The sequence below is a fragment of the Eubalaena glacialis genome, chromosome 11 (genome assembly GCF_028564815.1).
Source record: "Eubalaena glacialis isolate mEubGla1 chromosome 11, mEubGla1.1.hap2.+ XY, whole genome shotgun sequence".
Lineage (NCBI taxonomy): Eukaryota > Metazoa > Chordata > Mammalia > Artiodactyla > Balaenidae > Eubalaena > Eubalaena glacialis.
Window position 1 is genome coordinate 25065144 of NC_083726.1, and position 12880 is coordinate 25078023.

At 37.8% G+C, this 12880-nt stretch overlaps 1 protein-coding gene and 1 pseudogene across 2 annotated transcripts in view; both read right to left on the reverse strand.

Moving 5' to 3' along the window:
- CFAP54 (cilia and flagella associated protein 54) overlaps nt 1-12880 on the reverse strand; it is a 303497-nt gene that overhangs the window by 153778 nt on the left and 136839 nt on the right. For both annotated transcript variants that reach the window (XM_061204898.1, XM_061204897.1), the window contains exons 33-36: nt 9656-9886; nt 7763-7905; nt 6019-6200; nt 4183-4410 (exon numbers count right to left, since the gene is read on the reverse strand). In XM_061204898.1, coding sequence (XP_061060881.1) covers nt 4183-4410; nt 6019-6200; nt 7763-7905; nt 9656-9886 — 784 coding nt within the window. The remainder of the gene's footprint in view (nt 1-4182; nt 4411-6018; nt 6201-7762; nt 7906-9655; nt 9887-12880) is intronic.
- Nucleotides 384-889, reverse strand: LOC133100886 (translationally-controlled tumor protein-like; annotated as a pseudogene).

The window sequence follows — 12880 nt, forward strand, 5'->3', positions numbered from 1 at the left end:
ATAAACAGTACCTCAAGTCTAGCCCCTCCCTCCCATAAGATTCATAGTCCTTGAATTTGGAAGAGATCTTGAAAGTCATCTGGCTGTGAAATGCCATATGCGTACCTGAAGTCAAGCTATGAAGATATGGATAATAGGTGTGACACACATGACCTATGTGACTCTGCCTCCTTAGCACAGTGTCTGGCACCTGGGACATGCTCAATAAAGGATAGATGTCATTTTATTGATGTTATGAGCTCTGTCCTTGTCATCTAATAATCAAAAGTCAAAGAGCTCAAGATGACATCAGTCCCATTTGTCTAAGTCCTCATGCCGTGTGGATGCAAAGCGGCAGCCAGTTATGATGACAGGTGATAGATCCAAAGTTACTGCCAAATTTGTTAACATTTCTCTATTTCTAAACCATCCATAAAGAAAATCATAAATGGGGTCATACCATCCTCACAGGAGTCCAGCAGAGCAACCACACTATCTAAATTCATATTTTCACCAATAAAAAACTGGTAGTTTTTTAAATTAGTAAGGAAGTGCTTGATTTATTCTGTAGCCTCTGTCATAAAAGGTTTTACTCTTTCTGGTTTCTGTTCTTCAAGTCTGCCTCTGATGGATTTCATGGAAACTTTGATTTACTTCTTATAGCCCTCTTTTGTGAAACTGGTTTTCTGCAAGCAATGGTTCATGACAATATCAACACCAGTGATTACTGTGCTTTCAGTACCTTCACCTAGGGTACTGAGAGCACTGTACAGCAGAGTACATTTCCATCAATGTTATCCTCTGTCCTACTGACCATCTTCCCTTCCACCTCCAGGCACAGCCCGCTCTCGATCTCCAGGAACTTATAAATGTCGGGAAACATCTCATGATGGCTGATGAGGTCCAGGTAAATAATTGTGATGGCAGCTGGCGAGAGATGACAGCTGCCCTGGCTTAGCAGGTGCCCGGAGCTCAGAGTGAGCATGGTGAAACCAGAGGGGGAGGAGCAGCAGGTGGAAAAAGTGATATCGAATTTTGTAAATACTTTTTCTGTATCTATTTCAACGGCCATGTGATTTTTCTCCTGTATCCTGTTAATATGGTGAATTACACTGATTGATTTTCAAATGGTAACCTTACATTTCTGGGATTAAACCCCCCTTGATCATCATTTGTATATATTATATATATAATTTGCATATTTTATATATTACTGGGATTGATTTGCTAATACTTCATTAAAGAGTTTTGTGTCTATGTTCATAAGTAATATTGATTCATACTTTTCTTTTTGATATATCTGTCAGGGTTAAGCTGGACTCACTTCTAAAAAAAATTGGTATATGATTTATTATTTCTTCCTTGTGTGTTTGCTAGAATGCTGCAGGGAAATATTCTGGGTCTAGAGTTTTCTTTATGTCAAGGTTTCTGATTATGAGTTCAATTTCTTTAATATATTTGGGTAATTCATTTTTTCTATCACTTCTTGTGTCAGATTTGTTAAGTTGTACTTTCTAATAGACATGTCCATTTCATCTAAGTTATCAAATTCATTAGTAAAAATTGGTCATGACATTCCCTTATTTTTCTTTTAATATATATAGGAACTGTAGCTATATCCCTCTTTCATTACTAGTATTAGTAATCTGTGCTTTTCTCACTTTTGTTCTTCATCAGTATTCCTAAGATTCTGCCAATTTTAATAATATTTTCAAAAGATTAATTTATTGACTTTATTAATTTTCTGGGTTGTTTTATATCTAATTTATTTCTGCTCTTACCATTTCCTTCATTTCTTCTTATTATTTCTATTATTCTTTTTACTTACTTTGGGTCTAATTTACTCTTCTTTTTCTAGCTCCCATAGATGAACACTTAAATGATTGATTTATATCTTTCTTCCTATTTACTAAACATTTAAAGCTATAAAGTTTCTGTTAAGCACTGGCTTATTTACATCCCACAAATTCTGATATGTCATCATCAGTTGAAATACTTTTTAAATTTCCCTTGTGTTTTCTTCTTTGACCCATGGATTATTTAGAACTGTGTTATTTAATTTCCAGATATTTGGAGATTTTTCTTCCTACATTGTATTAATCAGTTTATAATGTAGCAGTTAGAAAACATACTCTTTCAGATTTCAGTCTTTTAAATTTTATTATGACTTATTTTTTGACTCTGCATATGATACATCTTGGTGAACACACCATGTACCTTGTGCTCTGTTTCCAACCAATCTTAATTTGTACTGCACGTCACTTCTGACACTAACTACCCCAGAGTCAGGGTCAGACTCCACAGTTTAAGGGCTCAGTGCTCACTGGAGTGCCAGCCACAAGTCTCAGGGTCACTCGCACTTCTGACTGACCAGCTATAAATTCGGGTTCAATAATTTCCTAGAATGACTCAGAATTCACTGATACAGTTTTCTTATAAAGGATACAACTCAGGAACAGCCAAAAGGAAGAGGTGCATAGAGCTAGGTTTCGAAGGGTCCAAGATGAGGAGATTCTGTGCCCTCTCTCTATGGAGTCAGGGCCTGATACCCATCTGACACATCAATGTGTCCACCAAACAGGAAGCTCTTCAAGCTTTGGGTGTCCAGAGTGTATTCTGAATCTCTGTTATTTGGTGCATACACATTTATGATCAGTATGTCTTCCTCATTAATTGAGCCTAATTCCTAATTCTTCTCATTAGGAAATGTCCCTCTTTATCTCTCAAAATACTTCTTGATTTGAAGAGTATTTTATCTAATATTAACATAGCCTCACCAGCTTTTTTACGTTTACTATTTTCATATTTTAGGCTTACTATTTTCTTTCACTGTTTTATTTTCAATCTATCTGTTTCTTTATATCCAGAAGTGCTTCTCTCTCTTTTTTTTTTTATAAATTTATTTATTTATTTATTTATTTTTGGCTGCATTGGGTCTTTGTTGCTGTGCACGGGTTTTCTCTAGTTGTGGCGAGCGGGGGCTACTCTTCATTGCAGTGTGCGGGCTTCTCATTGCGGTGGCTTCTCTTGTTGCAGAGCACAGGCCCTAGGTGAGCGGGCTTCAGTAGTTGTGGCACGTGGGCTCAGTTGTGGCTCACGCGCTCTAGAGCGCAGGCTCAGTAGTTGTGGCGCACGGGCTTAGTTGCTCAGCGGCATGTGGGATCTTCCCGGACCAGGGCTCGAACCCACGTCCCCTGCATTGGCAGGCAGATTCTTAACCACTGTGCCACCAGGGAAGTCCCAGAAGTGCTTCTATTATGGACAAGTACATGTCTTTCTCTTTTATCCAGTCAAACAATCTCTGCCTTTTAATTAGGGTATTTAATCCACTTATATTAATATAGTTATAGATATAATTGGGTTAGATTATTTGTTGTTTGTTTTCTATTTGTCCCATGTGTCTGTGTTCCTCTTTTCCTGCCTTCTTTAATTGACTATTATTTAGTTTTCCACTTTACTTTTAGCTTCCATTTGGCATTTTAGCTATATCTCTTTTTTGGTAGTTATTCTGGGGCTTATTAAATGCATACTTAACTTATCACATTCCACTTGAGAGTTAATATTGTATCACTTTATATTTATATAAAGTTTAAAAACTTATGACAGTTTAATTTTATTTGCCCTCCCAGTCTTTTGTGCTATTGTTGTCATATATTTTACATCTAAAAATGTTATAAACCCCATGACTCAAAGTGTTTATGTGTTTACTAATTTTCAATGTGTTTGGGTTGTATGATGTTTGCATTTTTTTCAATTTTATTTTCATGCTTTAAACCACAGTGTGCTAGATTTGAGATGGCTGTAAATTCTACCACATCTAGTGTAACAAAACATGGACAGATAAAGCAGTGAAATAAATATCAACCAACAAGCTACATGATCTGTCTTAGGGTCTGTTTCTTTCTCTGTCAAAAAGAATGCTATGAGGATTAAATGTATTTAGATTAGTTTATGTAGAAGCTGGAGCTCAGTAAATGTTACTTTCTGTTCCATTTAAGAAACTGAATTTTCAGGCAGATATTTGTAATTAACATCAATGTACTGTTATATACTGTGAACCAAATAACAATGAGAAACAAATGAAATACAGACAAACCAAAGAACAGCTCAAGCAAAATATTAATTTCTACTTATCCCAAGCTGCATGGTACAAAGAATTTGTTAATTAACCTACAATAAAAAGAATTACCCAAATACTCTTACCTTAACAGAACTGATATTTTGTAGTTCTATTAACATGTCAATAAGTAATTCTGCTCCCAAATAGAATGGTAAAACAGAGGTACAGAGGAAACCGTCCTGGCTAATAGGAAATGTTTTATACAGATCCACTGCTTGTTTATGAAGTATTTGTAGCTCCTGAGTAAAGTTCCAAAGAGCCCGACAGCAGTTCTGAAGCAGAGTCCAATAGCCGCCACGATGAGCAAGAACCTAAGACAAACACAACATTCAAAAGACGCCAAAGTTCCCAAAGTTATGGATCTCTGAACAACTTCCTCTTTCTGCAAATATTCTACGTCAATAATAAGAGTAACTAACACCATTTGTTATATGCTACTTACATGTGCTAGACACTGTGGTAAGACATTTACATGCATTATCTCAGTTCATTCTAATGACAACTCCTATGAAGTAGGTATGCACTAGTATTCTCCTCAATTTACAGATGAGGAAATGGAGGCATGGGGCTAACCTGCCCAAGGTTATGAGTCTACTAAGTGATGAGGTACGATTTGCACACCAGCGGTCTGACTCCAGCACACCCATTGTTCTAGGTGCTGGGAATGTCATAGCGAGCAAGGGAAACTGGGCCTGCCCTCGTGCTGCTTCAATTTATTAGGAGAGACTGATACCAGATAAGCAGACAAATAAAAATACAATTTCAGGGAATGATAAGTGTTGTAAAGGCAAATAAAGCAGAAATGACTCAGAACCTGATGAGGGTGAGAGGACAGGTCCTTTTATACAGGGTGGTCAGGAGAGAAGTCCTCTATGAGGTGACATATGAGCAGAGGCCTGAATGTTGAGTTGAACAAGTCATGCGAAGGTGGGGGTGGGAGTGTTGGGAGAAGGAGAACATTTGGAGCTGAGGGAACAGCAGGTGCAAAGGATGGAGGGTGAACCTGAGGGCTGAGGAGGGAGCAAGCTTAGTGCTTTCAGAACCACAGAGGGGAGAGTGGGCTGCACAAGAGCAAGAGAAGCTGAGTCCTGAGAAGTGAGCAGAACCCAGACCTTCTAGGGCCCTGAAGCTGGTACAAAGGAGCAGAGGATGCAATGCTCATGGTCAAGGGAGATGATGTGGGTTTACTTTACATTTTTATAAAGTCACTCTCTCTACTTCATGAAGAAAGTGGGAACTTAAGTATTCCTTTCTCATCTAGAAAGAATAGATTTCTTCTCATCTCTTGAGAAGTTTGAAGTACATCCCCTTCTTGCTATGAGAAAAAGGAAACAAATTTCTTTGTAGCTAATGATTCCAATTCTGAGTTTAATAATCTATCATGTAATATTTAACAAGAAAAAGAGAAAAGCATTTGACAGAAGACACAAGTAGCCTGGAGAAGCAGGAGGTCAGGGGGGAAGGGACAGGGCTTCCCCGTGGCCTAGAAAGATCTTCCCCTGTGCTAGAGGGGAGAAAGGAGTCTACGGTGCCCAGGAGGGATCAAGAGCCCGAAGAAGAACCTCTGATGTCACTGGAGAAGCCCATGTCCCAAGTGTGGCTAGAAAGCAGCAGAGGGGTGTCTGAATATTCCTGGAGACTTTGTAGACAAGGACAAAGGCCACCTCAGCTCTGGGTGGATGGATGACTAATGACTAAAGGGGCTTACCCTTCTCCCTCACAACTTGACCAAATGTGAGACCTCAGTCCCATGGCAGGCAGGCAAGCCTTACAGATGACTGACATAAAATCCAGCAAATTTAATCTCACAGGTGAAATTAAAATTATGGATCATAAGTAAATAAATATATCATACATGCCCAAATTCATGGGCTGAGATTTATGTCCACTACATCAACAAATAAGAAGGACCACCTTACCATTGCTCTCCTGCAATATAAAAAGATTTTCACAAAATGATCCAAGAGACCCACATTTGCTGAGTGATCCTTTTCTTTACCACTGAGACCTGATTGAGAGTCTGATTCATAACTTGTTTGTGTCTTGGAAACATTTTCATCACTCATCTTGGAATTAAGAAATGCCGAAAATTCTTCTGCATCTACAGTACAAAAATAAAGCATAACATTATTGAAAAGAGAGTTAAGTTCCAGGAAACACAACAGGTGACCAGCATCAAATGAATAATTCAGATAACAAGTGCTACATAAATTTGGAGAAAGGACACAATTATCATGGATATGATGAACCCGGGAAAGTTTCCAGAGAAGGAGCCTTTTAGATTAGTTCTTAAAGGGTGATCATGATTTAGCTACGTGGGAAGAGTATGGAGAACATTCCAGGCAAGGGTGATGGCCAAGGGAACGATGCAGAGGCAGGAATGTCATGCTTTGGGGGAGAAGAATGACAGGATCCCACTCTTCCTTAATTTCCCCCCAGACAGGCCATTCCCTGGACACATACACTGGAAGGTGAGGAGCTTCCCCTGGTGTTAGGCAGTGCAGCCACCCTGATCACTCATTCTCCCGTTGCTGTGCTATAAAAACACAGAGGATTTCTCCTGCCACATTCTCTTACTAGAACTCTGCATTAAATATTAAGTCTCAATAGCAGAATATTTTATTGCCAATTTCATGGGAGGTCTTAGGGAGCTACTTTTAAAAAAACTCAAGAAGCTATATATATTGTAATGTACATACAAAACTCGGACTCTTTCTATGTCCAGGGAATTTACTTTCAAATACTTTAATAGTCCTGGTATGACATGCAGGTACCAGTTAAACTTAAACTATACCCTAGAAGAAATTAAAAAGCATGTTAAGTACCTCAAATATGAATCAAACCCCCTGGGGCAGTTAACCAGCATATGAAATATCCTGTTCAGCAATAAGCCATATAGGATTTAAAATGCCATTTTTGAAAATCTATATAAGAGGGTTTGTACTAGCATAAAGATATTAGAAATAAATTTTTACTTGTGAAATGAGTGGTATTCAAGATAGGTGATTGTTTAGAAATAATGTCATCAGTGCAACACCCAGAAAGTCCTGTTCACCTACATCTCTCCACGTCCTGGAGCCCCCAGTCACCTGACCAGAAGACAATATTGGTTGGTCCTGCCATTAGGGTATTAATGCCTTCATCTTGGAGAAAGCTTTCATGGAAGGTGCTAATTACAGCTCCTAAGGCAAGAGTGGACTGCCCTGAGAACAAAATCAGAACTATGAAACAGCTGCATGATGTTTTCATGCCTGCTTGCATCAGTATGTTTGGTGGAATTTGTTCTGAAACTTACTTCCACTAAAACATAATACCTGACAGCAAGTCTTCACTTACCTCGACCACTGGAGGCTACCAATATTTTTAAAAGAACATTATATTTGCTGAATGGCCAAACTGATTTAGGGGAGAATCCTACATAAATATTTCCAAATATATATGATGATGCCACAAAAATGTAGAAATTTTTAAAAAAATAGAACAAATAAGAATCTCCTACAAAATATCACAACTCAACTAAATTCCTAAGTCATTGGAAAATGATGTGTGTAGCTCTGTGTCTATGGGGGGGTGTACGTGTCAGGGTATGTGTGTATGCATGTGTTGCATTTGTGAATAAAAAAACTAAAGACAATTTGATAGCATAGAACATATCTATTTTACCTGATGGTAAGTGAGCCTTTCTTCTTTCAGCTGTAAGAAGGAAATCAAGCATCACTTTATAGTTTTCTAGAGTCAATTTTCCTGTTGGTAATACTGTTCCTGAATTACACAGTGAGAACATATTAGGATCAAATGATCGGAAACTGCAAAGGGGAAAAAAACCTCATTAAAAGAACAATATAAGCAAAATTGAATTAATTCTGTCAAATACCAAATAAATAAATACATGTTTTAATAAAATGGAATTTAGCACCAAGTTACCCTGATACAAATTCGGTCACTGTCTAATTTTTGTGCTGCCAAGTAATCATGCACGAATGGCCATGTGTGACTGGCAGGTCGGAGAAGAAGAGCTCTCAGTGTCCAGGGGACAGTGAGGAAGCCCATCTGATCTGAACTGTTTTCCCTTTCAGAGCCTCAAGAATGGGTCACTTTGCCAAAAGCCTTCCCTGTTAGTCAAGCAATCTAACTGCTTCTTAAATGCTAACCTGGTCTAGCCCACATAGACCAGAATTTTATTTTAAACAAAATTCTGGAGAAATAGAAACTGGATCAAGTTCATTGTGGGTTTCAACCTGCATATTGTATCACTGGATTACTGAAATAAATACCCTCTTAATTCATATCCCTGTCACCATTCTTTCCTTCTTCCAATCCATTTGATATGTTGCTGTCAGAGAAATTGCTTATCATAGCCCTGCTTAAAAAAAAAAAAAACAACTTAATAATCTTTCACTGTATATAAATTAAAGTTAAGATTTAATAGACTGTTAAGACCCTCCATGATCTGGTACCGACCTACTTTTCTAATCACTTCTCACCACTCCCTTTCACATGCCCTAGATTCTGGTCAGACCCCTGGGGGTTCCCATCCTGTGTTTCCTACCTGGGATCTTAACTCATTCTTCCACCTATCTGAAATGCCTATTTCCCTACCTGCACATTTCTAAATCTTGCCTGTCCATCAGGACCCAGGCCAAGTGGCTTCTCCCCGTGAAACCTTTCCTAGTCTCATCAGGAGAAAGCCTCCTCCCAAGGAACAAAGACTTTATGTGCACTTCACTTTTTACCATTACTTACAATTATTCGTGAACATTTGTGAGCCACACTACCAGCCTCCAACTTGTATATCCTGCTCATCTTTGAATGCCCACTGTACCTATCTCAGCACCTGGTATCTAGTAGGTGCTCAACAAGTTTTTTTTTTTTTTTTGGCCACGCTGCGCACTGGCAGGATCTTAGTTTCCGAACCAGGGATTGAAACCCAGGCCCACGGCAGTGAAAGCTCAGAGTCCTAACCACTGGACCGCCACGGAATTCCCTCAATGAGATTTTTTCTGTTGTTCTTGTTTTTTTAAAGAAAGACTCTGGTTACATAGAGTTACTCTGGTTACATGGTATTCCATATTATGTATTTATGTTCTTTTTTTATCTCCTATAAACAACACTTTAGCCAAAGACAATCAACAAGAGCTGGAAAATGTCTTTGGAATTAATGACAGAAAGTTTACATTGTATGAGAAAATACGACCTGTGTTTAGAGAGGCTTAAAATATACCTCTAAATGAAACAGAGATTTGCCTAATGACTACTAATATAATTACTGTACAATTAATATTAAACTTCTCTTGGAAAATTCACTTTCCCCTTTAACTGAAAGCTATATTGACTAATATATTCAAAATATATGCAAATTACTACTTCATAAGCACTTCAGCACTCATTTGGGAAAGATTCCGAGATAAGAAGTTTAAAAATATACCAAAGGTCAGTAAAGACTGAAGCACTTTGTAAACCTCTTTAAGTTATCATCAGCATTGGAGCCCTGATCATAGAAATACAACCCATGTTCTTGAGACTAAAGAAGTATTATTCATTGATAATATACTCTACCTGACCATTACAAATGACGAACCAAATTTTATCTTTGTACGTCCCCGTAGCTCTGTTAAAAGCAGGTTGAAGTGTGCGCTTGCCAGATACAGGTTCATCTGAGCTTTCCAGGGCATCTCCTCAAGAAATATTTGATGAAACCTCTTCTTTTTAACATAATTTAATATTAAAGGATTCAAGTTATCTACCAGGAATCGATGTGCTACTTTTCGAACATCAGCTCTCTTATTTCTGCGGAGGGAGAAGGAAGTTTTGAAATTATACAAACTTCCAGACATTTAACAAAGAAGAATGATTCCAATTTGTACAAAATACATCAAGAAGTCACCTGACTGCCCTTATGCAAATGTTTCTGGTTTATCTGTCATTTCCTTAGCGCTAAAAATGTGAACTAGGACAGTGAAGCAGGCACGAGGATAAACACTAGGGATGAAGACACTATGAATTGCCTTCAGCTCTCTCTGATGTCTGTGTGCTAGGCTCAAACCAAACAGCGCTTTTCTTTTCCGTCACCAAAAGGCCACTGAGATTAGACAACTAAATTATAACATTATAATGTTCACATTCATCAACTAACTTCAATTTTAATATTGAAGAAAATCATTTCTCTGTTCTGTTCCTTAAGGAAAAAAAACAATGGAGCCAAATTTTTTCTAATATTAACTAGACTACAGAGGAAATAAAACAGTCAACTATACGTGAAATAACTTCATACATCCATATGCAGTGTGCTCTGGAAAAAACTAATATCTCAAAATTTAGCTAATAGTTTAGATTTTAAGTATAACGTATATTCAATTTGTTTCAAGTTATTCCTATCAAAATCTCAAAGTAGCCCACCTAATTTTATAGTTACATAGTTGTTTATATGGCATGACTATTTCTTCAAAATACTTTATCTTTTTTTTTTAACCCTTGACAATGTTGCTGCCTCATTGGTCTGTGCCATTCTACCTGATTTATATTGGAGAAGGGGAAAAAAAGATCTCAACTGGTAAGTTAAAGTATCTTGCTCACTTTAATAGATAACATGTCTGCATCTGAATCAATACAACACACACACACACACACACACACACACGGAAGAAAAGGAAGGAAAGAGGGATGGATGGAAGGAAGGGAGATAGACATTGTTGCATAAGAAAAACAGATATTCTGAAGAACAAAGGAAGGAAGGAAACTACTTTTTGATATGTAGTGTTGACATTATCATTCAGTGCTAAATATTTTGTATTTTGTTGATGACTTCCTTTTAATCCAAAGTTTTTTGAGCTTTTTGCTGTTGTTTGGTTGTCTTAAGTAATGTTTTTTGGTTTCCAAACAAATGGAAATGTTTTAAATAACTCTACCTTAAAATTAAAAATATAATTTCCAAAATAAAAGTCAATCTTATTCCTGTGTGAAGAGGTCAAGTCACCTCAAAAGGCCAAGGAGAGTGACAGGACTAGCTGCACCTTCCCCGCCACAGAGGGTGAGATCATACAGGGAGATACTTCTCACTTTGACGTTAGGATCATTTTGAGCTGGAGGTAAATGAGAATGAACAGATGCAGAAAGATGCCTTCTTGGAGGTTCCCTTATCTGATAGAAAATAGAAACTTCTGAAAAATGAAGAATGCCATAAATCTCCTCTCCTGGGAAATTTTATGGCCATGAAGAGGGAAAATCAGCATCAAGATGGACCTGCCCAAACAAGTCTTACTCCATTAGTTTCTCTCATATTTCTATTAGAGTTTGCTGCCCTTGAAAGCCTAAACCCCTTTTCCTTGTTTTGTCACTTTACTATAAATTTGTTGTTCTTTTGTTAAGATGCCATACAAGCCCAAGTCCTAACCACCCCTTTGAGTTACTCATCACTGAGTTCTCCCATGCATATGCAAACATTAATAAACTCCTGTTTGTTTTTCTCTTGTTAATCTGTCTTTTGTCAGTCTAATATTACAGAGTCCCAGCCAGGGAACTTAGGAGGGTAGAAGGAAAAATAATTTTTTCCTTGCCTAAAATCTCAATGAAGCTGTTAAAAAAAAAAAAGAAGAAGCTGGGAAGTAATAAGAATAAAAGCAAAAATTAAGGGCAAGGAAAATACAATAAAGAAGACTTACAAAGACAAAATTTGGCTCTTTGAAAAAATGGGGAAAAAATAGACAAACCTCTAGCAAGATAAATCTCAAAAATATGAGAGAAGACAAAAATTAATGAAGTTAGGAATGAAATACAGGGTGTAACTGTAGATATAGCAGAGATTCAAAAGATAACATGAGAATATAATAACGTTTTATGAATATATTTGAAAATTTAGATAAAATGGATAATTTCCTAGAAAATAGAATTCATCAAAAGGAACTCAAAAAAAAAATCACAGATTCAGAGTGGCTATTAATCTTAAAGAAGTTGAATCAGTAGGTAAAAAATGAATGTATGTGTGCAGACATAGTATGTTATAATAAAAATATATATTTGGTCTTTGTCCTTTGTTCCAGGTATAGAGCTCCTAAAACTTGGAGTTTCCTGAGTGATAGGAGTTTCTTGTTATTCATGATGAGCCCCTTTGGAACACACCTGAGTCTAGTAAGGTGCTAGACTCAGGTGCTAGTAAAGTGACTCAGGGTTGGGCCCCTAGAGAGCCTCAGGATAGGGGCTGGTCACCAGAAAAATCAAACACATGATTACTAAGTGGAACTCTCAGCCCCAACCCCCAGTCTCTGGGGACAGTGACTGCAGATTGGGTTTTTTAAAAACCTATGAACAATAAGGTTCAGAGAGCTTCCAGGCTGGTGAACACATCCACTTGCTGGGAGAGCGATGCATCACAACTTCACAGGGACAGAGGTTCCTGTGCTCAGGACCCTTCCAGACATTGTCCTATGAGCCCCTTCATCTGGCTGTTCACATGCATCCCTTACAAACCAGTAAACATAAGTAAAATGTTTTCCTGAGTTCTGTGAGCCATTCTAGCAAACTACTGAACCTGAATGGGGTGAGGAGGAATTATGGGGACCCCCTAGTTTGTAGTAGGCTGGGCAGAAATGTGGGTAGCCTGGCCATCCCATTTGTGGCTGGCATCTAAAGCGGGGCCAGTCTTGTGGGGCAGGGTCCTTCAACTTGTGGGATCTGATGCTGACTCCAGGTAGATATTATCAGAATTGAATTGAATTTTTATGCTATAGCTCTGTAAGATGTTACCATTAGGAGAAACTAGGCAAAGGGTTTTGTATCCTTGGATGT